At 36.7% G+C, this 26656-nt stretch overlaps 1 protein-coding gene across 1 annotated transcript in view; it reads left to right on the forward strand.

Annotated features, from left to right (window-relative positions):
- Positions 1-26656, forward strand: part of LOC136028872 (amyloid-beta-like protein) — a 157614-nt gene that overhangs the window by 39078 nt on the left and 91880 nt on the right. The window contains exons 3-4 of the mRNA XM_065706814.1: positions 15095-15221; positions 23935-24156. Of these exons, the coding sequence (XP_065562886.1) occupies positions 15095-15221; positions 23935-24156 (349 nt within the window). The remainder of the gene's footprint in view (positions 1-15094; positions 15222-23934; positions 24157-26656) is intronic.

Genomic DNA, 26656 nt, shown 5'->3' on the forward strand with positions numbered 1-26656 from the left:
AAGCTTGAAATGCTTACCATCTACAAGTCAATGTTGCGTTACCATACCCCAAAACATAAAACCCGTAATTTTTTGGAAGAATAATATGGGTCCGGAAACGAAACCCAAAAATGGTCAGAATTTGTTCCGTATAGGAAATGGACTAACTCTTCCTTGTCCACACCCCCACCTCAAGGTCACAGAAACTTCGGAGGGTGCTCATTAGATCCGAGATTTAGAGTTCGTCCTTTTTCGTAAGTCGAGAGTGATTGGAGGCCAACCAGCGCCGGAGGGGGAGGTAGTATTTTTCTGAGGGAGCATTACCCGCGTGGGGTGTTTTCCGGGGGGGAAGGGGGTAAGCGCCGACCACCCTAAAACACCATAGAAACTATTTACATGTGCCAAGTACAAGTTATGGAGACAAATGGATCCCTTCGCTAAATGAAAAGAATTTGCGTGATTTTGAGGAAAATTAAAGTCCTTTTGATCGTCATTTTGTATTCTCAGCCCAGAGCTCTTACTATGTTATGGTGGTATCTTAAGTCTAAAGGCATTTATTGTACTAGGCTATTTATTGATGGTAGGTCATACTGTGGGGGAATATGAAGACCTATCGACATCTCAATGGCATGATTAATAAGCTACACAGAGATCTCAAGTCGTTCGTTGATGCCAAAGCTGACTAATAGGACCTCTAAGGACCTATGTGCTTGACCAATAGAAAACGTATTATCTGTTGACAGAGTGTTCCTTGAAGACACAGTGTCCTACATTTCAAGGTGGAATGAACACTTTTCATCTCTGCTTAATGCCTCCTCTCTCTCTTTCTCCATCTGTAGCAACTTCTTTCATCCCCCAACCTGTGATCTATAATAGACTGGTTAATGTTAACATTGAGCTGTTCTCATTGGAATAAATTGAAAAACCGTAAAGCTCCTGGCATCTGTGAAATCTCAACGTAGCTGCTTAAAAACGGGGGCGGTACTATCTTTTTATGGCTCCAAATGCTATTCAATTCAGTTGGGGACTTGGAGATCATCCCGAAAGACTAGCGTACAGGAGTGATTCTACCACTGTGGAAGAGAAAAGGTTCCAGGAGAAAGTGCAAGAACTATAAAGGGATAACGCTCCTTTTATGCCTGAACGGTGAACGATAGAGCAGGAACTCTCAATAAGACAAATCATCGAGAAACCAAACGAGTTCCGCCAGCAGGTTTTCATTACTTATATCGATTTCAAGGCAGCATGAGTTGCACAACCCGGAATTTGAGCTATGGACTCAAGTATGGTGATAGATTTGTCACTGATTCTGACTTTTCTGTTGATATAACACTAGTCACAGCAGCTCATAGCTCTAAAGACGCTTCTGGGTGAAGCTGCCAGGGCAAGAGTCTCCATTAACTTGAAGAAGACGAAAGTTATATCATCAGATGGCTGCATCGACCATGAAGTTGCTGCCCGCGCGGCCAAGGCCTCTGTCGTCTTCGATAGACTGAGTCATGTTTGGAAGAAGCCAATGATCAAACGAGCCACCAAAATGAAGATTTTCGGAGGGCCAGTCTATTTGATCCTGCTATACGGAGCTGAAACGTCGCCTGATACTCCAGCTGTCCAGTGCTGTCTCAACACTCTTCAAACTAAGTGGCTTTGCACAATCAAGGGAATCCGATGGACAGACTTTGTCAGCAGCGACCGCCTACGAAGTATGACTTCCGAGTCACCTTTGTCACACCTGGTTGCCGAGCAGATACTTCGTTAGTTTGGGCATCTTCTGTGTTTGCCAGCCGACGCTTCGGCTCGGATTCTTTACGACTTTGAACCAACCAGTAGTGGCTGGAAGCGTCCAAGAGAAAGACTCGAGTTCTGGTAGAGTGATAGTCTTAGGATTTTTGTGGACCAAGCTGGAATCACGCTTTCTGCTGCATAGGCCCTTACTGCAGACCGTCCAACGGGGAGAAGGCTAACGACGTTCTCGGCGCCATCCCGGCATGAGGATCAAGTAATGCGCGGTATAGTTCATAGCATCATAGGAAGTAACGCCGATATTTGTTTTTTGAGATTAAGAGTGGGAACCGTTGATGGCCTTTGATTCGCTCAGACAAGATCGTAAGCTTGGGCCTTCGGCCCTCGCAAATGAGTCACTTTTAGACAATTAATGTTTTCACTGGAAATTTAACAAATGTTTTGTCTACAAAAAAGCTATCAGCCTTTTTTTCTTTTTGTGTCAACAAAAATATATTCACAGCATAGTAAATCTAAAAAACTATTTTAAAAAATCATTTTCAAAATGGGCTTTACATAACATGGATATCATTGATCTAAGTTATAAATCCGAATTCGAAACCAACAATACTCCTTTCCCGATTCGCGTATTTGAATGTGTTAACTCTTCACTCATAATCATTTAGAGTTTATTAGCGAATGGTTATAAGTAATGTAACGCTAATCACAAAAAACTCCTAAAATCACTGTACGATTGTCTTGAAAAGGACGTATTCCACAAAAGCACTTAGCTTCCCCCAAAATTGGTGTATATAGAGTTCCGAACTTTTCTGATCGCAAATCCGCGATTAATATCGTGATTCAGACTTCCAAACTCAAAATATTAAAAACTCAACTTATTTATGCTGGGTAATTTTGAAGTTCGGTATACAGAATTTGATTGCCCTATGCGGGTTCCATAGACTTCTAATCCCACCTTCAGCTTTCTATATTTATGGCAGATAAATCTTTTTTGACTCATGGAAATTTTTTGAGCCAAGTTTCGGTTCATTTTTCATTCCTATATAGTATTTGTTTTAATTACAAAACGTTTTCAATCCCATGAATTTCCTTTAAGATGAGCTATTAAACAGCTCTATACGATGTTCTAGTGCCATATGTGGAAAAGAAAAGAAAATAAAGAAAATTAATAAAGAAAAGGCGGTTCTAATAATGTACTACTTGTTTTGATATGACTCTTTTTTTTAGGAGTTATGGGTTATTGTGTTTTTTATTAAGGGACGCGATCGTCTCTTACTAGGTTGCTAGCTACCGCTGCAGCCCGGATTGTCCCCATTCATGATTAACTAGACTAGACATAGTCCCCATTTAAAAGGAACTATATCAGTCCTTTATGTATATGTAATAAAAGAAAGAGTTCGATCTTTATCATAAAACCAGACCGATTCCTTATATAATTTCATAGTGTAAAAACGAATTTGTCTCATGTCTTCTATATAACTTATATTTCATGACTCTCTGATAGTATATTGGTAAGCATACTCGGTTGTCATGCTGGAGACTGGGGTTCGATTTCTTGTCGGAGAGAATTTTCATCTATTGAATTTAAAGCAATATTAAAGCCTATAAAATAATTCATCAGTCTCTGAAGTTGCTCTGTATATTAATGTAATCTATGGTTCTTTCTTTCTTATATAGTTAGTGGTCCATGAAATAAAATCATTTTATTTAAAATTTTCAGTATCTACTGTAGTTTCAATTCACCAATCAGATTTTTTGTTAAAACTCTACTGACTAAGCTATTTATTCTAAAACTTCTATTATAATTTACTGTGAAAATTTTATGGAATATCACCCGCAAAAATCGTACTCTTTTTCAATTTTGTTTCAAAATGAATCATCTTTCATAATGTAAAAGCCTCAGTGGCTCAGTCGGTAGCACGTAGATTTCAAAATCTAACGGTCGTAAGTTCTGGCCTAAAATAAAGCATATTATGATTCATCTTACTATGGGCTAGAATTCGTTCTTAATTATTTAAGTGTAGTTATGTTGCCCATACACGTTAGGATAGTTAAGAGTTCGTTCCTTATTATAAATTACGTAGTCCCCATTTATAACGAACTATATGGATCCCTTGTGTAATCCAGTTAGCATATAGCTAGAGTTCGTTCTTTATTATCTATCTATCTATATATAAATAAGTTGTTTGTCTGTCTGTCGACTGACGTCAGACGAGGAAAAAAACTGCATCAATTTCATCATATACCAATTCAAAAACGAATTTATTCAAGCCGAAGTAGCTGAGTTGGTAAAGCGTTATGTTCCAGGTTCTATGTCCGAGAGGTTCCAGGTTCGAACCTTGGCTTTAGCATTAATACAAAAGAAGAAAAAAACTAAAAAAGGTAAAAACTACAAAAAAACTAAGAAAGGTAAAAAACTAAAAAATAAAAAAAAAATAAAAAAAAACTAAAAAAAGGTAAAAACTTCAAAAAAACTAAACAAAAAAAAACAAAAACTAATAAAAAAACTAACAACTAAAAAAAAAAACTAAAAACTGAAAAAGAAAAAAAAAACTAAAAAAAAAGGAAAAAACTGAAAAATAAAGGAGAAAAAGAAAACTAAAAAAATAAAAATAAAAAAAACTAAAAAAGGTAAATGTATTCAAGCCGAAGTAGCTGAGTTGGTAAAGCGTTATGTTCCAGGTTCTAGGTCCGAGAGGTTCCAGGGGCGAACCTTGGCTTTAGCATTAATACAAAAGAAGAAGAAAAACTAAAAAAGGTAAAAACTACAAAAAAAAAACTAAAAAAGGTGAAAACTAAAAAGAAAAAAAACCTGAAAAATAAAGGAGAAAAAAACTAAAAAAATAAAAATAAACTTAAAAAGGTAAAGTTATTCAAGCCGAAGTAGCTGAGTTGGTAAAGCGTTATGTTCCAGGTTCTAGGTCCGAGAGGTTCCAGATTCGAACCTTGACTTTAGCATTAATACAAAAGACTGAAAAAGAAAAAAAAAACTAAAAAAAGGAAAAAAACTGAAAAATAAAGGAAAAAGAAAACTAAAAAAAATAAAATTAAAAAATACTAAAAAAGTAAAAACTACAAAAAAAAGGTAAAAAAAAACTAAACAGAAAAAAAGGATAAAAACAACAAAATTATTTCATCATATACCAATTCAAAAACGAATGTATATACCGAACGGGACGCAGGGAATATAAATGACGACCGGGACACTCAAAGAGAAATTACAGACTGGGACACCGGGACACAAATGACGACTGGGACGTGTGTGTCGACTGACGTCATGTTTGTCGACTATAAATGACGACTGGGACACAGGGACACAACTACAACGGGGACGCCGGGGGGCACAGGGGGGATATATAAATGACGATGGGGACACAGGGAATGTTTGATTAGCAATCACCATCAACAAAGCTCAAGGGCAATCATTAGAATAATGAGGTATAGATCTGAATACGGATTGTTTTTCCCATGGACAATTATATGTTGCATGTTCAAGAGTCGGTATACCTGACAATCTATTTATATGTACAGACAATGGGACAGCGAAGAATGTTGCATATTCGCAAGTTTTACACAACTAAAATGACGCGTAACGACTTACGCGCGCGGGGGGGGGGGGGGCTTGGTGGGGGTTGTGCGAAGCGCCACCCCAACAGCTTGTAATTTATATAATGCTTGTATTGTCTTAACTTTTAGATACTATGTGTAAGGTTTCAGCTATATCCGATGAAACTTGCATAGTTCCCTTTTTCAATGAACCATATCGGTTTTTTATTTTAACTATCTTATCCAAAAATAAGTATGTTGCATCATCATCTATATAACGACTCCTTATAACGCTTCAGATACTATGGACTTACAAATCGGTGCTTAATGTAATTTTTATTCGGTGTGATTCTCAGTTTCCCTTGTCTTTTGACTGAATATTTTGATTCATCTAGTTTTTGGTTCGTTTCTATTTTTGTGCTGCAATGGGATGGGTTCGTCTCTTACTTGGTTGTCACTACCGCTGCAACCACAATTTGTTTGCTACTAGATTTGTAATTTGTTCTTTACGATATTTTTCAAGCCAATGGATTTTCTTAGTTATTCAATCCAAGGAGCTGTAAGAGTTTTGGGCTACTGTATTTCTTAATGTGGGATTGTCTCTTGCTGGGTTGCTAGCTACCCCTGCAACCCGGATCAAGCCAATAGATTTTCCTCGTAATTCAAGCCAAGGGACGGCAAGTTTCAGTATGGGACTATTCCCCAGACAAATACCTTTTCAAAAAATGCTCGTATTATCCTGACTTTTAGCTATTATTTGCCATAGTTTGTTCTTTACTAGGTTTCAGCTATATCCGATGAAACCTACATGGTCCCCATTTATTATATTGATCCTTTATGTAATTAAATAAAAAAAACGAGTTTTTTTAACTGAAAGTAAGGAGCGACATTAAAACTTAAAACGCACAGAAATTACTTCGTATATGAAAGAGGCTGCTTCCTCATCAACGCCCCGCTCTTTACGCTAAAGTTTGACTCTTTCTCTCAATTCTTCTTTTTAAAACAGTAAAAAACTTTAGCGTAAAGAGCGGGGCGTTGATGAGGAAGCAGCCTCTTTCATATACGAAGTAATTTCTGTGCGTTTTAAGTTTTAATGTCGCTCCTTACTTTCAGTTAAAAAAACTCGTTTTTTTTATTTAATTTCTGAACGTTTTTGAATCAATGCATGTTTTGATTTTGGCTCTCCGCAGAGGAATAATCAAAACGAAATTTACATATTTTTTTTTTTGGGGGGGCTAAATGGCTTTCTCATAATTTTGATCGAATGATTTTGAGAAAAAAAGAGCGGGGGCAAAGCCTAGTTGCCCTCCGATTTTTTGGTTAATTAAAAAGGCAACTAGAACTTTTAATTTTTTACGAATCTTTTTATTGGTAAAAGATTTACGTAACTTATAAATTAGCTTACGTAAAGAACTTCTGTATTCTCATGTTTTTATTACATATATGAGGGGATTCGCCCCATCGTCAGTACCTCGCTCTTTACACTAAAGCTTAAATTTTATCCCAATTCATTAAGAATGACCCCTGAATCACAAAAGCCGTAGAATAAATAGTTGAAATTACTAAAAATACTTTAGCGTAAAGAGCTAGGTATCATAAGGAGGTGAGCCCCTTATATGGGTAATAATTTCTGTTTGTTTTAAGTTTTATTGCTGTTCCTTACTTCCAGCTGAAAAAGCTTTTTCACATTTATTTTTTAATTTTTTTTTAAATAATGCTAGTAAATCCTGCTCTCCCTTCATAGAAGTTTTCTTTTCCCATGACAAATTCTCGATGGAAAGTTCCCCCAGCATATCCCCCTCTTCTCAACCCCTCCCCCCAACCAAAAAAATCCTCCTGAAAACGCCTGTATACTTCCCAATAACCATTACTATATGTAAGCACAGGTCAAAGTTTGTAACTTGTTGCCCCTCCCACGGGGACTGTGGGGGAGTAAGTCGTCCCCAAAGACATAGTTATAAGGTTGTTCGACTACGTTGAATAAAATGGCTATCTCAGAATTTTGATCCGTTGACTTTGGGAAAATAATTAGCGTGGGAGGGGGCCTAGGTGCCCTCCAATTTCTTTGGTCACTTAAAAAGGGCACTAGAACTTTTCATTTCCGTTAGAATGAGCCCTCTTGCAACATTCTAGGACAACTGGGTCGATACGATCACCCCTGGGAAAAAAAAAAAAAAAACAAAAAAAAAACAAAAAAACAAATAAACACGCATCCGTGATCTGCCTTCTGGCAAAAAATGCAAAATTCCACATTTTTGTAGATAGGAGCTCGAAACTTCTACAATAGGGTTCTCTGATACGCTGAATCTGATGGTGTGATTTTCGTTAAGATTCTATGACTTTTAGGGGGTGTACTCCCCCTATTTTCTAAAATAACGCAAATTTTCTCAGGCTCGTAACTTTTGATGGGTAAGACTAAACTTGATGAAACTTATATATTTAAAACCAGCATTAAAATGCAATTCTTTTGATATAGCTATTGGTATCAAAATTCCATTTTTTAGAGTTTTGGTTACTATTGAGCCGGGTCGCTCCTTACTACAGTTCGTTACCACGAACTGTTTGATTCTTTATTAATTATGATGGCATAAGCTACTAAAGTGCTACAGAAAAATGTAGTTTTTTTTTGTAAAAAATTGATTGCATTTTAAAACTATTTTTTAAGTACAAAAGGTTTTTAACCCTACTAATTTCCTTTAAAACGAGCATTAAACAGCTCTCTGTGATGTTCTAGTGTCAAGCTGTTTTAGGAAAAGTAATCAAACAGTTCGTGGTAACGAACTGTAGTAAGGAGTGACCCCTTGTAGGAAAAGTAATCAAACAGTTCGTGGTAACGAACTGTTGTAAGGAGCGACCCAAAGAAAGAAATAAAGGAAAAAAGATGCCATATATACAAAATGTCGTGGTTTCAGCCATTTCTTACCCAAGATAATATGAAAAAAACTTCGTTTTCTTAAAGAGTTAAAGAGGCTGCGTCCCAAAGTCGAACCTTAAAACGTACAGGAATTAGGAGAGGCAGTTGGGGGGCTGCCGCCCCCCAAACCACCCGCTTTTAAAGACTCTTTTGTACAGGTTTTTTGTTGTGGGGGGCTGCCGCCCCCCTAACCCCCCGCTCTTGGCTTCGGAAAGGCCCTCTTTTAATTAACAAAACAAAAAACCTGTACAAAAGAGTCTTTAAAAGCGGGGGGTTTGGGGGGCGGCAGCCCCCCAACTGCCTCCCTTAATTCCTGTACGTTCTAAGGTTCGACTTTGGGACGCAGCCTCTTTAACTCTTTAAGAAAACGAAGTTTTTTTCATATTATTTCTGTACGTTTTTCTACAATCCATGGTGGATGTAATTTAATAATTCCTGTACTCCTCGTACAGTAATTAGGACTGCCTCTCCTAATTCCTGTACGTTTTAAGGTTCGACTTTGGGACGCAGCCTCTTTAACTCTTTAAGAAAACGGAGTTTTTTTCATATTTTGTTAAAAAAAAAACGCCCGATAAGGGACTTGAACCCTTGACCTTAGGATTAAAAGTCCCACGCTCTACCGACTGAGCTAACCGGGCATGTTTGAAGTCGAAATACCTGCAGGTGTATAAATATAACTTTTAAATAACTTTTAAGAATTTCAAAAATTAACATGGGCTCTTATGAGAAAATGGGTTTTTCTAAGCTAGAAAATCGGGGGTTAAGATTTTCCGACGAAACTTTCCAGGAAAATTACTCGGAGAATTCCGCGTCGAATGAGTCTTCGTACACCCAGATCCGATGTCGGCTGTGACCTGTAGGCGTGGCAAAAAAAAAACAACAAAAAACAAAAGGAGAATATGAATATTAAGTGGCTATGCGTGGTTTCTGGAAAACAGGGAAGGAGTTATCGAATCGAGCTGAAATTTCGTGGATAAGCTCCTGGGCCCTAGGCCCTAGGGTCTAACAAGTTAAGGTCCCCTAGGGCCTAGGGGACCTTAACTTGTGAATTTCAGCCCGATCGGACAACGTTAAAGGGGGGCTGGGGCTGGGGGGTCGAAACTTTCGGCCAGATTTTCCCCATGAACGAAAAGTCGGAGGGGGATGAAATTTGGCAGGTTTCTTAGTTGGAGCTCGGGCTACGAAATGCATCCCTCCCCATCCCTCTGCGACCACTGGAACCGAAGATCGCTTAACATTGTCGTGGTTCGCCTCTTTAAAGAGGCACGAGTGTGCCTCCTTGAGAAGTAACTTCAAAAGATTCTTGTATTATCTTAACTTTAGTTTGTATTTAGCACTGTGGTTTGTATTTTAATAGTGTCCAGCATTATCTGTTGAATCTTAAATAGATCCCATTTATAAAGAACTACATTGGTCGACCTTGTACGAGAAAAAAGCAGTATTTCGTAAAAAAATGAATAGATATAATTTTTTTTTATTATGAAAGGTTCTTAACCAAATCAATTTCCTTTAAAATGAGCCATTAAACAGTTCCCCAAAATGTTCCTGAGCCCCACTATCGGAAGAAAAAAAAAGGCGTATATGCATAATATTGTGGTTTCAGCCACTTTTCTTGATTTTCAAGCCAATATATTCCTCTTCTTGTTGAAGCCAAGGGACGGAGGGTTTCTTACGGGGGGGGGGGGGTTGGACAAGGTGGTTCTAAAGTACTTCTTGTTTTCATCTGACAGTATTTTTAGTAGTTAGGGTAATTGTAGTTTTTACTAAGCTTCGAACTTTTAGTTTTCTTTGTTAAGGTTTTTTATGGCACTTGGTATTTTACCAAGTGACATATCTGCCTATCTGTCCCGGTTTTGCTAGTTTGGGCACTTCCAGATAAGCTAGGACGATGAAATTTGGCAGGCGTATCAGGGACCAAACCAGATTAAATTAGAAACAGTCGTTTTTCCGGTTCGATCATCTGGGGAGGGGAGTGGGGGGGGGGACGGTTAATTCGGAAAAATTAGAAAAATGAGGTATTTTAACTTACGAACGGGAAATCGGATCTTAATGAAATTTAGTGTTTAGAAGGATATCGTGTCTCACAGCTCTTATTTTAAATCCTGACCGGATCCGGTGACATTGGGGGGCATTGGAGGGGGGAAACCTGAAATCTTGGAATACGCTTAGAGTGGAGGGATCGGGATGAAACTTGGTGGCAAAAATAGGCACAAGTCCTAGATACGTGATTGACATAACCAGACCGTGTTGGTTCTCTTTTGGGGAGTTGGAGGGGGGTTAATTTGGAAAAATTCTTAAAAATGAAGTATTTTAAACTTACGAGCGGGTGATCATATTTTAATGAAATTTGATATTTAGAAGGCCCTCTTGTCTCAGAGCTCTTATTTTAAATCCTGACCCGATCTGGTGACATTGGGGAGAGTTGTAGGGGGAAACCTGAAATCTTGGAATACGCTTAGAGTGGAGGAATCGGGATGAAACTTGGTGGCAAAAATAAGCACAAGTCTTAGATATGTCATTGATATAACCAGACCAGATTGGCTCTCTTTGGGGGGGGGGGTTAATTTGGAAAAATTCGAAAAAATGATTTATTTTTAACTTACGAACAGGTGACCAGATCTGAATGAAATTTGATATTTAAAAGGACCTCGTGTCTCAGAGCTCTTATTTTAAATCCCGACCGGATCCGGTGACCTAGGGGGGGTGTTGGAGTGGGGAATCTGAAATCTTGGAAAACATTTAGGGTGTAGAGATCGGGATGAAACTTGGTGGGAAGAATAAGCACATGTCCTAGATATGTTATTGACATAACCGGACCGGATCCACGCTCTTTGGGTTAGTTGGGGGGGGATTTACTAGTTTGGGCACTTCCAGATAAGCTAGGACGGTGAATGTTGGCAGGCGTATCAGGGACCAGACTAGATTAAATTAGAAAAAGTCTCTTCCTCGATTCGACCATCTTGGGGGGGGGGACGAGCGAACAAGATAGTTGAGAAGAATTTTATTTGTCGATAAAACAAATGATTACTATTCTTAAGTATGGCTTGTGGTCTTGGGGTATGATCTCGCTTAGGGTGCGAGAGGTCTCTGGTTCGAATCTTGGAGCATCTCAATTTTTACATGAAGAAGATCCGAAACTAGATACGTGATCAATATAACGATCGCTGAAAGTTGGCAGGCGTATCAGGGACCCAGCCAGATTAAATTAGAAATGGTCGCTTCCCCGATTTGACCATCGGGGGAGGGGGAGTAGAAGGTCGATTAATTCGGAAAAATTAGAAAAGATGAGTTATTTTTAACTTACGAACGAGTTATCGGACCTTAAAGAGATTTGATATTTAGAAGGACCTCGTGCCTCAGAGCTGTATTTTTAAATTCCGGCCAGATCCGGTGGCATTGGGGGGAGTTTGGGGGGGGGGGGGGCTGAAATCTTGGAAAACGCTTAGAGTGGAGAAATCGTAATGAAACTTAGTGGAAAGAAGCTCCTGGCTCCTGGGATCTCTTCACAAGTGCCATATGAGCTCTTGGCTCTTGTTAGTTGTTGTGATCCCTTTTTAGAATATGTACACACATTTTATTCAAAACAGAGGTATTTTTCCTCAAATTCCCCTTCACCTTTATACCCCTTGGAGTTTTTGTTTGACAAAATTCCAGATTTTTTAAGGGAAAGTTAACAGTAATGTCAACTAAAACTTATATGTGTATAATACCCTATTTTAACAAAAACTCGTTCGACTTCTTTTGCTTAATTGCCTCGAAACAAAAATTAATTTAGAAAAAAGTTTTTCTGATGGAGTTAAAGTGCGAAAGTGAAACTTCAGACGAACAAAATTTATTGCTTCGCAGTCTATACAACATATATCAGCGATACTTGTTCAAATTAACTGGTCCATAATATTTCCTTAAATTTGTGGAATTGTATAAAACTAGCGCTTTACTAAAAATGGTCCCTACTTGAGGTTTTGAGAAAATTAAATTGGTCACTAAAATTTTCTGATTGCATAATCGATGCAAAACAACTCAGAGTCTTTTGAATTAGTCTTCTATTTCCTGCAGATACTTATTTTTTTTCCTAATCGTCTCTTGTTGCGTCCGTCTTTGAATTAGTCTTCTATTTTCTGAAGTTACTTATTTTTTCCTCCTAATCGTCTCTTGTAGCGTCCGTCTTTACAAAAAAAGAAAATACGAAGGGATTGGGGAAGCATCTAACCTGAACTTTCTCTAAAATAAATTATTATCTCTTCAAAGATGATCTCATTTGTAACTTTCTCCCCCGTATCTTGACTACTGCCATTTGTGTCTTAAGCCCATTTTAGCTCATGAAATAAAGCTAATAAAAGCTGAAATTGCCTTAGTCGAGAAAGGGCCCATGTATCACTGTCAACGGAAACTTCAAACTTGAAAAAGAATTGCGTTTGTTTAAAAACTCCAAGAATAATTACATATTTCTAATTTTAAAGTATGAAGTTAAATGCTGATGATCCTCATCTTATAAATATTATTTTTTAGATGCAATGACCCATTTCTAACTTTTATGTTTATACTTTTCCTTGGCAATGTAAAGCATCTAACTTTGTAATCCTTGTAAGAGTTGCTGATAGAATTGGGAAGTCTTTGAAATATTGACTGTTTTTTTTTCCCTCGTAATGTTTATTATTTAACAGTATAAGAAGGTTTCAGAGATACAGCATCATATTTAAAAGCTTGCTGGGCTGTTGGACTTTTTTGTAGTTAAGTTAAATATTGCTGTTGAAGTTAGGGTTAGCTGCTTTTATATTCTATTCAGTTCTATGATTATATTCCAGCCGAACCACCATATAAATAAACATAATAAGCGAAGTAACAGGATCCTGGCGCTGGAATCTCTCTCGGCCCTTTCACCACTAGGTCGGAGCAATACATTTTGAAGTGGATCTCAGCTAGACGACGTGTGATTTTTTTTAAGGGGAATGTCAGCAAGGACGTATCCAGGATTTCTTTTTTCGGGCGGGGGAGTGGTACAAAAACTTCAAAACGCACCAAGATTTTTTAAATGCATTTTTTCACCTTTTTACGAGTCAGACCTGTTTTTTTTGGGGGGAGGGGGTCAAGACCCTGAACCCCCAGTTAATCATATATGAAATTTGAATATTACGCGCACCTCTGTCATGTGTCTTACAAAGCTTATTACACGGCCTTCCCCGTTCGCATGTACCTTCTACAAACCTGGTTGAATTGAGTGTCAATGAAATCCGAAAAAAATGGAAAAGTAAAAAATTCTCCTTTAGAATTTAAGCCTTAATGGCCGGAATTATATATATATATATATATATATATATATATATATATATATATATATATATATATATATATATATATATATATATATATATATATATATATATATATATATATATATATATATATATATATATATATATATATATATATATATATATATATATATATATATATATATATATTATACTTTTTTGCGTACTGAACTAATTGTCCACGTAGCTTAGGTACCGATCTCCTGATTCTCTACCGTCAACCAGGAATGCTATGTGTGGTTCAGATCATCCGACGCTTCCCATGATTGTCCTCTAGGTTTTTCCAGGTACCTGTTTGTATCTGGGTTGACTTTGGCTGAACATACAGAACAATTGTTCTAACCGATTTTGGGCTATGTAATACCAAGGCATTTCTAAAATCCCGATTTTAGAAAAAAATTTTAAGCTCTAAAGTATAGTCGGCCAAAGGATGCACGTCCTGCCCATGATTCGTTTAGTGAAGCCTGAAGAGGTTTTCTGCTAATCAAACAAAAATATTTTTGGTAACAACTGTTTGATAAATTGTTGTCAGAAAGCAATAGTTCATAGTTTTAAACCTAAGTTTTGAGCGGACAATCAAAAATTTCGATATTCAGGAAAGCAAAACCTTAAAATTGGAAAAGTAAAAAATGGAACAAAAGGGAAAGTAAGAAATTCTCCTTTAGAATTTAAGCCTTAAGGGCTGGAATTGTTGATATATATATTGATATATATGATTGATTGTTGATATGATATATATATATATATATATATATATATATATATATATATATATATATATATATATATATATATATATATATATATATATATATACTTTTTGCGTACTGAACTAATTGTCCGCGTAGCTTAGGTACCGATCTCCTGATTCTCTACCGTCAACCAGGAATGCTATGTGTGGTTCAGATCATCCCACGCTTCCTATGTTTGTCCTCTAGGTTTTTCCAGGTACCTGTTTGGATCTGGGTTGTCTTTGGCTGAACATACAGAACAATTGTTCTAACCGATTTTGGACTATGCCATTTCTAGATCCCGATTTTAGAACAAAAATATGGAAACTCTTAAAGTATAGTCGGCCAAAGGATGCACGTCCTGCCCATGATCCGCCAAAATATTGACACATCTCACCGGTGGGGCCTGCGCCCTACGTCATGCCTGCTAATAGAATTCTAATACAATATAAGATACTTCTAATTATCTTCTCTAATTCAAGGTAACTGTGTTTATGTGGCTAAATGCCTTGACTCCTTAAAGGTTATCGTGTGGCTTCTTTTATAATTAGGGCCTAAATTTTCCTTGTATAATTTTATTATCTTCTACTATGTCTATCAGGTTTGAAAGGCAGTTACATGAAAAGAGATAAAAGTTCCTAAGAGACTAGGAATTTCATCTTTGAAGGCTATCTTTCGGAATTGAGATTGACTAACACACTGGACATGGCTGAGCCACCGAAGCTTCTGCAGTTTAGTCCTGCCAATGGAAGTTCATTGGATTTTGAGACGCTGCAATAGTTCAAAGTTCAATGTTTGTCATGTTGACATGGTTTATTTTATTTCCTCATTATAAGTCTTGATTTGTGTTGACATTCTTTTATTTTTAGTCTTATCCATCGAGGAATATTACAAATATTGTTGAATCAACTAAAATCACCAAAATTGATGGATGGTGTAAAACAGGACATAAAAAATGCAAGAATACTTTGTACGTCAGACCTTATAGATGTATTGGTAAGTACAATATGTCTTTTAGTTTTCATGTTGTATTGATCATGTTTTGTGTATATATAATTTTGTGCTTCTCTAATTAATTCATATTATTATGTTTTTCTAATTAATTCATCTTTAATCGATACAAGATCTAATGCAAATGTCGAGAAGAAGGGAGAAAAATATAGTAAATGATGGCCAAGCTTTTCAAGAAACCAAAAAATATTTGGAGTTTGGCAAGTAAAGTTATATTTGATAAAAAAAATAAAAATAATAAAACTGGAGGTATATTGAAGATACGAAGTTTCGTTAAGTGAAGCCTGAAGGGGTTTTCTGCTAATCAACAAAAATATTTTTGGTAACAACTGTTTGATAAATTGTTGTCAGAAAGCAATAGTTGATAGTTCTGAACTTAAGCTTTGAGCGGATAATCAAAAGTTTCGATATTCAGGAAAGCAAAACCTATAAATTTCTTTATTCTGAAAAATTACAAGAACTAAGAATAAAGCTTTTAAAAACTGTCGCACAATTTCTGTGTTTTGCCGCCGATTTTCTACGGCTATTGTTTTTTTCTTTCGCATTTTATGGCAGTTCATTTTATGGTTGTTGTATTTTATGAGACATCAAACACAACATATCTGGTTAAGCATGGTCACTGTTCTGTTTTTCTGAAGAAACAGAAAAATTAAATAAACAGGGCTTGAATGAAACAGAACAGAAACAGAACTGGTCAATAAAAAAACTGAAGCTTCTGCAGCCCAGTCACAACATATTAAACACACATTAAACACAACACATTAAACACATTAAACACAACATGTCTGGCTAAGCATGGTCACTGTTCTGTTTTTCTGAAGAAACAGAAAAATTAAATAAACAGGGCTTGAATGAAACAGAACAGAAACAGAACTGGTCAATAAAAAAACTGAAGCTTCTGCAGCCCAGTCCTGCCAATATGGTTTATTTTATTTGCTCATTATTAGCCTTGATTTGCGATGACCTTCTTTTATTTTTAGTCTTATCCATCGAGGAATATTACAAATATTGTTGAATCAAGTAAAACCACCAAAATTGATGGATGGTATCTTTGGATTTGTGGTGTCTTGGTAAAATCAGTTTTTACCACAAATCCGTGGTGTTTGTGTAAAAACACCAACAGAAAACAGCTGTTTTTGTTCAAAAACACCTGTTTAAACAGATGTTTTTCGAACACTTAAAGGTTAAAAAAAAAATTTATAAGTTTTGGCTCATCATCAAAATTTGGTTATAGCATCTTTTATTTAATCAAATAATTTTTATTTAATTAATTATAGCATCGGTTGTTTAATCAAAGCTTATCAATTAAAAATTGTGCTTTCCCTTGGTTTGGATATTGTCCGGGCATACCGCTTCCACATGAAATAATCGGCCATCAAAAATGCCTGCTCGCTCGACACACTAGTAGTAGTACGCGAAGATACTTCGGAACTATTTCTGGCAGCTCGGGGAAGATCTCTTCGTTTTGAGTCCAGAAAATAAATGAGGTTCCAATATGAAAACATTAACCTTTTAGTCTCTCATTAACTTCTAGTCAGGATTGCCACTTGCCACGGGCATTACTTTTCTCTGGCGGTATAACTTTTAAGAAAAACTAGAGTTATTGCAGTATTTTTTCCACAAAAAAGAGCATTTTTTCTAATAAAGGGGCGAAAAATTCTCTTTGCCCACAAACATCGCCATAATTTTTTTTATGGTTATTTTCTTTTATTTTCTTATTCCTTTTTCCCAAAAATTCGCTTTAATGTTTATACAACGTTTCCTCGAACTTTCCGGAAATGCATACTAGCTATTTGAGACAGTTCGAAAATAGAACAATTTTCAGCATGAAATTACGCAGTCAGCTCAAAGTCGTTAGAGTTTAAACAGAGCCCATAGTTGATTCGGGAGGGGGCAGTTTTCCCTTCCGGGCCATGCTTTCCCCTCCCCCCATCCTGATGTTTGAAGCTTTCTTAAACAAAAGTATGAAAGAAGAAAAAAGCATGGGAAAATGACACTTTTTACTGCCAGTTCAAAAATGTTCGTCACCTCGTGGCTTAAAACAGCCTTTTAAGTTTAATTATTTCCAAACCAATATAAATGAAAATTTTTCAAAAGAAAAAGTAATGGTTTAAGGGCACGTCACATATTTTTACGCCGCTTCGCGCTAGAAAATATTGTTCTACGACTCACCGAATTCATTCTTAAGTAAATAAGGAATGTGGAATTTCTCAAATGCTGAATTTCAAAGAAACTTAGAGCCTTTGCTACATAACACTTCCTATAAATATTCTCTTCTCTTAGAGTACTAGGTTTTCAAAGCGATGTAAATATAAGGACAATTGCACTTTTTGATAACTTATTCGGAAATTTACTTCGCTTTGTGGCAGAAAATACTTCCTCTAACACATAGAAATTGTTATTATTTCAAACTTCTGTTTTAAGAATACGAGCGAGCGGACAGAGTAGTGACACCCTCGACTATAACTAACTATAACTACGCAACCCAAGGATACTAATTTTATTTCTTTGGCGAGGCCACCCCCTCCCCTCCAGAAACTCTGGATCTGTAAATATTTCGAAGGTGTAACATAAGAAAAAATGCACTTTTGCCCTCCCCCTAGCATTTATATAAGTTTGCACTACTGTATTTATGCAAATTAATGCGAAAAGATAAAGCCTATTGGAAAACTCTACGACCCTTTGAAAGATAGACTAGCAGTCTCTCCTCAAAAGATTTTAAGGTATATCTGGCAGAGTTACTAACGCTGCAAGAGCGTCTTTGAAACCTGCTGTTTCAAAAATGACTGGAACCAGCTTTCCTCACTTTATTCTACCACAGCCTTAAGGACTTAAACAGTACAAAGGCGAGTTGTGGTGGGCTTTCTCGCGGTTTCTGCACCATTACTTAGTGTATCCTACAGTAGTGGCGTCAAAGATTGAGGGACCAGAGAACGATCCTCAACCGACAACCTTTCAAATGTTGTATGATCCAGATAAGCTGCCTTTTGTAAAATATTAATTTCATAAAGTACTTGTCATAAAATACTATTTAGCTCCACGACTATGAATTCTTTGAATTGGTGCAACAATAAGTTTATCACCGGCTTTAGTATTGCAAAAGAGCTCAAGTCCTTCTAAGACTATGTGTGCTCGACTGCCAGTTGTATATGAAGAAGCACTTACCGTTGCAGTGGTATTGCGCATGGTAGAAAATACGGTAATAGTAGCTTCTAGTACTGTCCAACGATTAGACATAAACCAGAGAATTCTAATAGAATCATTACATTTGTCGAATGTAAAAAAAAAAAAAAAAATCCAGGCTCCTTAATTTTTTTGTAGACTCGATCATTTCCAATGTGCTATTCCATCGCACTTTCATGTCAAGAGGATGTGAGAACAAAGGCCACTCTATTTACAACATCTTTTAAAGTTACCATGCTGGACAGCGGAAACTTTATTTTCTGTATATTTTGTGCAGTTTTATCAATGTTTGAGCAACTGTAACGTGTCATCGGATAGCCTATGCTACAACCTCGTTTTCTGACAGACTCCCAGCTCCCCACTGTTCTTCTCCAGTACTTTCGCCACCCTCTTCCGTAGGCACTGCATCAGTTTCATCAGATTCTTCAGCAAAGTATCTTCACTTCCGGAGTTTTCATTAAAAGAACAGAAAGGCCGACTGAATCATTTCACCCGCCTTCAGTTCAACTTTTTTTTTGTAGCAGCAGCATTTATGTAACGATGGGTGGTTCTCCAGGATGGTGCTTTCAAGCTCCCTGCTGTTTTTTAAATAAGCTGTTTCATACATGACTTATCACTGGGTTTTGCAGTTTTCTAAATAATTTTCGCAGTTTTATCAATGTTTGAGCAAGTGTAACGTGTCATCGGATAGCCTGTGCTACAACCTCGTTTTCTGACTGACTCCCAGCTCCCCACTGTTCTTCTCCAGTACTTTCGCCACCCTCTTCCGTAGACACTGCATTATTTTCATCAGATTCTTCAGCAAAAGTATCTTCACTTCCAGAGTTTTCATAACAAGGAACAGAAAGGCCGACTGAATCATTTTCACCAGCCTTCTGTTTAACTTTTATTTGTGGCAGCAACATTTATGTAACGATGGGTGGTTCCCCAGGAAGGTGCTTTCAAGCCCTTTGTTGTTTTTAAAGAAGCTGTTTCAGCTTCAGAACAGAAAGTGGCAATTTGTCCTTAAACTGGGTTTTGCAGCGGAGCTTCCGCAGTGCAGCTTATTTTGATTGATTAGAAATAAGGAATGGTCGTATGTCTGCTCTTCTTATTCAAATTTCACTAATTCATTGCCCTCTGTGTCACTTGCTTTGCTATTGGGAGCTTTCTTAAGGGAAGCAGAATGATTTGATATATTTTTTTTAGTTAGTTTCGGTTTGTTATTTGCTGCACTAGTCGAATACACTATTTTGTTTTGTTTTTTTTTTGCTCACCAATTGTATGCTTCCATTTTAAGATGATTTATAAATGACACGGCAGAGACTCACTTAGCCTTCAGAGACCCTTTGCAGAAGTTGCACCTGATACTTTCTTTGCTTTCTTATTTCCTGCAGGATACCCAGAGGGATGGATTATAAGTTTTGCTTCGGACATCCAAGTCGTCATCAGAAGATGACATCATGCTTTTCTGAGAACAGATTGATTTTAGGATTTTTCACAAAATTGGAAACACCTTCTAGTAGCCTTCCATTGTGAAAATTGCACCTCCACCGACATATCTGACGTCTTTCATCTCACTGGTATAACTAGTGAGAAAGGGGCTAATTGCCTCATGAGCAGTTTAGTTGATGCAATAAGCCAAGAAAATCCGTTAGAAAATAAATGCAAAATGACAGCTCCCAACTGCGGTTTCCTAAGAACTTAGACTATATGCAGCACAATATTAATTTTAGGGGAATTTCCATGTCTATAATGGGAATTTAAGACACAGGTAAGAAATAATATACCAGTTAGTGTTAATTTTTTTTTTTATTTCTTGTGCTTCATGGCAAAAAATACGGTGTTCACAAGAAGATCGGCTCAAAATTAATATGGTTTGAGCAATTTGACAGCTTTGGGAGTTCCTTGTGGTGCTATCCCCTTTGATTGAAAACCCTGTTGACGCAGTTTTTAATTTCTTGTGCTGCATGGCAAAAAATACCGTGTTCACTGGAAGATTGGTATCATACAGAATGAAAAAAGTGTTTCAGCATTTTATAAGATTTTGGTCCTTCCGGAAAAGCTGCTAGTTAGGCCACTGTTTCGACTCTAGGCTTTTCCTTGAAAGGTTTCTATTATAATTTGTTTTCGAGATGGTTTTGGTAACACGAGGAAAAGTATATTTGGCTATCTTGTTATGCTTATGCAATAAAGATTTGCGAGCAAAAACGTATATCTCTACTCGACAAGATTTAAATACATTTACATTTCTTCTCTGACAAAGTATTTAAGAAAATTTGCAATTAATAGTCAGTATTTATCATGTATGGGTTAGTATGGTAATCAAGGCAAGTCACTGTTATCTAGCAGCATAATTTCCATAAAAACAGTCAAATTAAAGTTCTCCCGGCTAAAGATGCAGATTACTTCCCATGCAATGTAGGATGCAGAGGCCCTACCAATAGGACCAGGATATACAGTAATAAGTGATTTTGTTTGCATCCTGCTACTCCTGCACAGTAAGCAATAACTTGTTTTAGTAGACCTCAACTGCACCTTTACCGTTTTAACGTTTACACACATACCTACTCTTACCTGACTCCTAGACCCTAATTCTGCCTAGCTGAAACAATCTAGCAGCCTTATTTGATATCTTAGATACACTAAGTTCCATAATTTTACTTATGTTCCCATTCTAAAAATTGTATGAGGTGTAACTACGCTTCTTCACGATTTCAAACTGTTATTTAAAATACTATTTCCTAAGTTCGAAATTCTCAAATATCTCATTCTCGTATCACTAAAACAAATTGGAAACAGAAAAAAAACAACTAAAAGTCATACAATCTTAACGAATCACACCATCAGATTCAGCGTATCAGAGAACCCTACTGCAGAAGTTTCAAGCTCCTATATACAAAATGTGGAATTGTGTATTTTTTGCCAGAAGACAGATCACGGATGCGTGTTTATTTGTTTTTTTGTTTTGTTTTTTTGACAGGGGTGATCGTATCGACCCAGTGGTCCTAGAATGCCGTGAGAGGGCTCGAAGTTCTAGTGCCCTTTTTAAGTGACCAAAAAATTGAAGGGCACCTAGGACCCTTCCCACGCACATTTTTTCCCCAAAGTCACCGGATTAAAATTTTGATATAGCCAATCTGTTCTGATTAGTCAAAAACCTAGTACCTATGTCTCTGGGGACGACTTAATCCCCTACAGTCCTCGGGGGAGAGGCTGCAAATTACGAACTTTGACCATTGTTTGCATATAGTAATGGTTATTATGAAGTGTACAGACGTTTTCAGAGGGACTTTTTCGCGTTGGGATGGGGGTGTATCAGGGGAGGGGGTTATGCGGGAGAATGTTTTCATGGCGGAATCTATCATGAGAGAAGAGAATTTCCGTGAAGGGGACGCATGATTTTCTAGCATTATAAAAAAAAATGAGAAAATAAATAAAAAAATGTTTTAACTGGAAGTAATGTGCAGCATTAAAACTTAAAACGAACATAAAATATTACTTATATAAGGGGGTTCGTCTCTTCCACAATACCTTGCTCTTTACACTTAAGTGTTTTTAGTAATTTCAAGTATTTATTCTACGGTCTTTGTGATTCAGGGGTTATTCTTAAAGATTTAGAACAAAATTCAAGCTTTAGTGTAAAGAGCAAGGTATTGACGAGGCTGCGAACCCCCTCATATACGTAATAAAAATACACAAATATAGAAGTTCGTTACGTAAGTTAATTCGTAAAGTACGTATGTTTATTACTAACAAAAACGTTCGTAAAAAAAGTAAAAAAGCAAAGTTGCATTTTTAAGCAACCAAAAATTTGAGGGCAACTAGGCCTCCTCCCACATCTCTTTTTTTTTATCAAAATCGTCCGATCAAAACTATGAGAGAGCCATTTAGCAAAAGAAAAATTAATATGCAAATATTCTTTTTAATTATTCATGTGTGATGAGTCAAAATCAAAACATGCAATAATTGACAAACGGTTAGAAATTAAATTAAAAAAAACATGTTTTTTGAGCTGCAAGTAAGGAGCGCCATTAAAACTTAAAACGAACATAAATTATTCCAAGGAGTTGTTCCTTCCTCAAGGGTTCGCTCTTTACGCTAAAGTTTTTTATTGTTTGAAAAAGTAGAGTTGTGAAAAGAGTCAAACTTTAGCGTGAAGAGCCAGGCGTTGTGGAGGGAACAACCCCTTTCATATACGGAACAATTTATGTTCGTTTTAAGTTTTAATGTCGCTCCTTACTTGCAGTTAAAAAAACTTGTTTATTTATTGAATCTATTGTAAAAACCGAAACAGAACAGGTAAATAAAAAACAGATAATCTGTATCTGTTTTTTTTTGTATGAACAGAAGAAAAACAGGTACTTCGAAAACAGAACAGAAACATAAACACTGCCCATGCTTATATTTGACATCCGGGGATGAGCATCAAGTGTAATGACAGGTTGAAATTTCTCGTCTATTTTGTGCAAATTTGTTTTCACCGCTCTTTTTAAAATAAAACTCAAAACTTAAATTGGATAGTTTTTATTCATTAGAGGGTATCACCTTTGGCTCCGTTCCAGAATCAGAAAAATAAGTTTCTTATTTGAAGTCATGTATGCAGCTTATGAAGTTTTTGTCCTTTCCTAAAGTTATAATTGTATGTTACTTTATATAAGTATGGTCTTTGTAGTATAAACAGTATTAGTTACTTGGAAAGAATAAGGGATTAGAACAAGAATGCGTCAGTGAATATTCTCGGCAGAAAAGTTTCAGTAGTCCAAACAGTTAAAGTAAAATAAGTGAAATACACCCATACTTCGCTTTACGGCCAGATACGTTCTACGAAACTTGGCCACAAAGCGATAAGCCGTATAAGTACTCAGCTATTTTAATACAATTCTAAAGGGATCAGTTACAAATTTATTATATGTAACATGGCTTTTCATTCAAAACGCATTTTATCTCTTTATTTTTATTTGAATTAAAAATACATTTATAACAAGAGGATACATAAAATAATGAAAGACAAAAAACTACAATAACCTGTAATCAAAAATGAAACTATATGATGTATGCATACATTATGTGTATGTATACATCCATGATTTTTTCAAAACGGTTCTAATCTGAATACGATGAATGTTTAACAATCAGTAATAAATATGTACAAAAAACTTTCACAAACAGGTCTAAATCAGCCGCTTTATCTGTACACACTGCTGAATAACGCTCGTAAACCAGAGCATATATAAAAAAGTGCATCGATATTGCGCTTGCGCAAGATTGGTAGATATATCGACATCGAAATATGTTTTGTTTTTGCCGTTATAGCGAAACATTTTAAGTCGTAAGTCGAAAACGTGCCTTAATTGAAGAGCGTTATAGCGAAATGCCGTATAAAAAGCGGCCGTAAATCGAGGTATGGCTGTATTTTATTTTCTTGTTAAGATGCTAGAATTTGGCGACGAACATTGATAATAACATGGATGACAATGAATGACAAAATATGACAATGATGATAAATGACAATTTATAAAGCCTTTTTTTTTAGAGGGTGCATTTCAAAGTGAAGCCCTTTTAGTTCCTGAGCAATGCGTCTTTGACCATATCCACAACGCAAGCCGCTGCTGGTCTTATGACGAATGGAATTCAACCGCATCTGAAGCTTGTCGCTCCCGAGGTCTTCGCCTTCGAAGCTTTGCTATCCTGTTGCCATGCGGTGTTGATGTCTTCTCTGGTGTGGAATTCGTCTGCTGCCCTAAAGCTAATAAAGGTACAAAAAAGCAAACAAATATATCAATAACATTTTGAGATTGACAAGGGTGGTTTTTCATTTTTGAACTATTAGCAGAGTCTATTGGACGACAGACATTAAAAAACCCGTAGCATATATTTTTTGAAAATGGGAGAAAAATGTTCCTCTATTCTAATACCACAAAATTATAAGTCCCCTCAACTCCCCCCTCCTTACTCCCAAAGAAATAGTGCAAGTTTCAGCACAATCCCCCAACCGGGAAACAAAACAGGAAAGACTTACCAAGACGACATGTAAAGTTCGTCTCCATTTTAATGAAGTGTACTTCTGCTCATTATTGCTCAACATCAACCGACTGTGTATGTCATTTGAGACCACTGAGAAGTAAACTTCACTCAAAACAAGGTAGATGAGAGGGAGGGGGAGGGTGTTGCCGACCAGCCCCCCTCTTCTTGGATTTGTAACTTTATGTCATTTGAATCTCGCTTGCTTTTGCCTTATACAACAGTCTATCAAATCCTGTAAATAGAAGCTGTGTAATATTTTGAATTCTCTCTGAATGAAGATGTTCAACGCATCTGATCTCTCTACTGAAATTCCAAAATCTTTATTCATTTAAAGAAATCAACATGGACATTTGTATGGAAAGAATGTAGCTCATTTTGAGTATATTCGTCTAAAGTTTAAAGTATTTTGAAAAGTCTTGGGTTCCACGATTACGGAAAAATCTAAAGGTCTCCACGAATATTTAAAAACTGAATTTCTTAAAGATACTTGCCTTTAGAACCTTCTATCAAATTTTGAAAAGTATAAAAAAGAAAAAGAAATTTTGACTTGAAAGTCGAAAATTTTGTTTTGCTTCTCACTGAAGATATTCAGCATATCAAAAATCCTATCAGTATACTTAAATGAAGAAAAAGAAATGAAGTTCGTTTTGATAAGACTCTTCTGAAATTGGAAATTTATTGCAGAAAACTTGGTTTTCGCGGGTTTGGAGATATCTCTGAGTCTTCAAACGAAAAAAAATAAAAAACTAATCAATCAATCTATGATTAAAGGAATTGGTTTTGACGATATTCTTCTAAATTTGAGGTATCTGGTGTAAAATCTTGCTTTTTTTTAGACGTGTTTACCGGAAAAATCATTTGCTCAAGTCTCAGGCCTTTTCAATTTTTATGGCACTTGGTATTAACCAAGTGACGTATAGCGATCGCAAATTCTGTCGGTCTGTCTGTCTGTCCTGGTTTTGCTACTTCAGGCACTTCCAGGCAAGCTAGGACGATGAAACTTGGCAGGCATATCAGGAACAGGACCAGATTAAATTACAAATAGCTGTTTTCCCGATTTGACCATCTGGGGGGGGGGAGTGGGGAGCCGGTCAAATAAAAAAAAATGGAAAAAATGAAGTATTTTTAACTTACGAACGGGTGATGGGATCGTAGTGAAATTTGATGTTTGGAAGGATATCGTGTCCCAGAGCTCTGTTTTTAAATCCCGATCAGATCCGGTGACATTGGGGGGAGTTGGAGGGGGAACCTAAAATCTTGGAAAACGATTCGAGTGGAGGGATCGAGATGAAACTTGGTGGAAAAAATAAGCAGAAGTCCTAGATACGTTATTGACATAACCGGAACGGATCTGCTCTGTTTGGGGGAGTTGGGAGGGGGAATAATTCTGAAAAATTAGAAAAAATGAGGTATTTTTAACTTACGAAGGATTGATCAGATCTTAATGAAATTTGAAGTTTAGAAGGATATCGTGTCTCAGAGCTCTTATTTTAAATCCCGAGTGGATCCAGTGACATTGGGGGGAATTGAGGGGGGAACCTAAAATCTTGGAAAACGCTTTGAGTGGAGGGATCGGGATGAAACTTGGTGGGAAAAATAAGCACAAGTCCTAGATACATGATTGACATAACCGGGACGGATCTGCTCTCTTTTGGGGAGTCGGAGGGGGGGTTATTCTAGATAATTAGAAATTGAGGTATTTTTAACTTACGAAGGAGTGATCGGATCTTAATGAAATTTGATGTTTGGAAGGACATCATGTCTCAGAGCTCTTATATTAAATCTCGACCTTATCCGATGAAGGGGAATTTGAGGGGGGGTGGAACCTAAAATCTTGGAAAATGCTTAGAGTGGAGGGATCGGGATGAAACTTGGTGGGAAAATAGGCACAAGTCCTAGATACGGGATTGGCAATATTGGCATAACCGGAACGTATCTGATCTCATTAGGGGAGTTGGGGGAGGGGGAGGAGATTAATTCTAAAAATTTAGAAAAACTAAGGTATTTTTAACTTGTGAAAGAGTGGTCGTATCTTAATGAAATTTCATATATAGAAGGACCTCGAAACTCAGATCTTTTATTTTTTATCCCGACCTGGTCCAATGTCATTGGGGGGGGGGCAAAAATCTTTGAAAACGCTTAAAGAGGAGAGATCAGGATGAAACTTGGTGGAAAGAATAAGCACAAGTCCAAGATGGGTGACTGACATAACCGGACCGGATCCACCTTCT

Source organism: Artemia franciscana, chromosome 7, assembly GCF_032884065.1.
Source record: "Artemia franciscana chromosome 7, ASM3288406v1, whole genome shotgun sequence".
NCBI lineage: Eukaryota > Metazoa > Arthropoda > Branchiopoda > Anostraca > Artemiidae > Artemia > Artemia franciscana.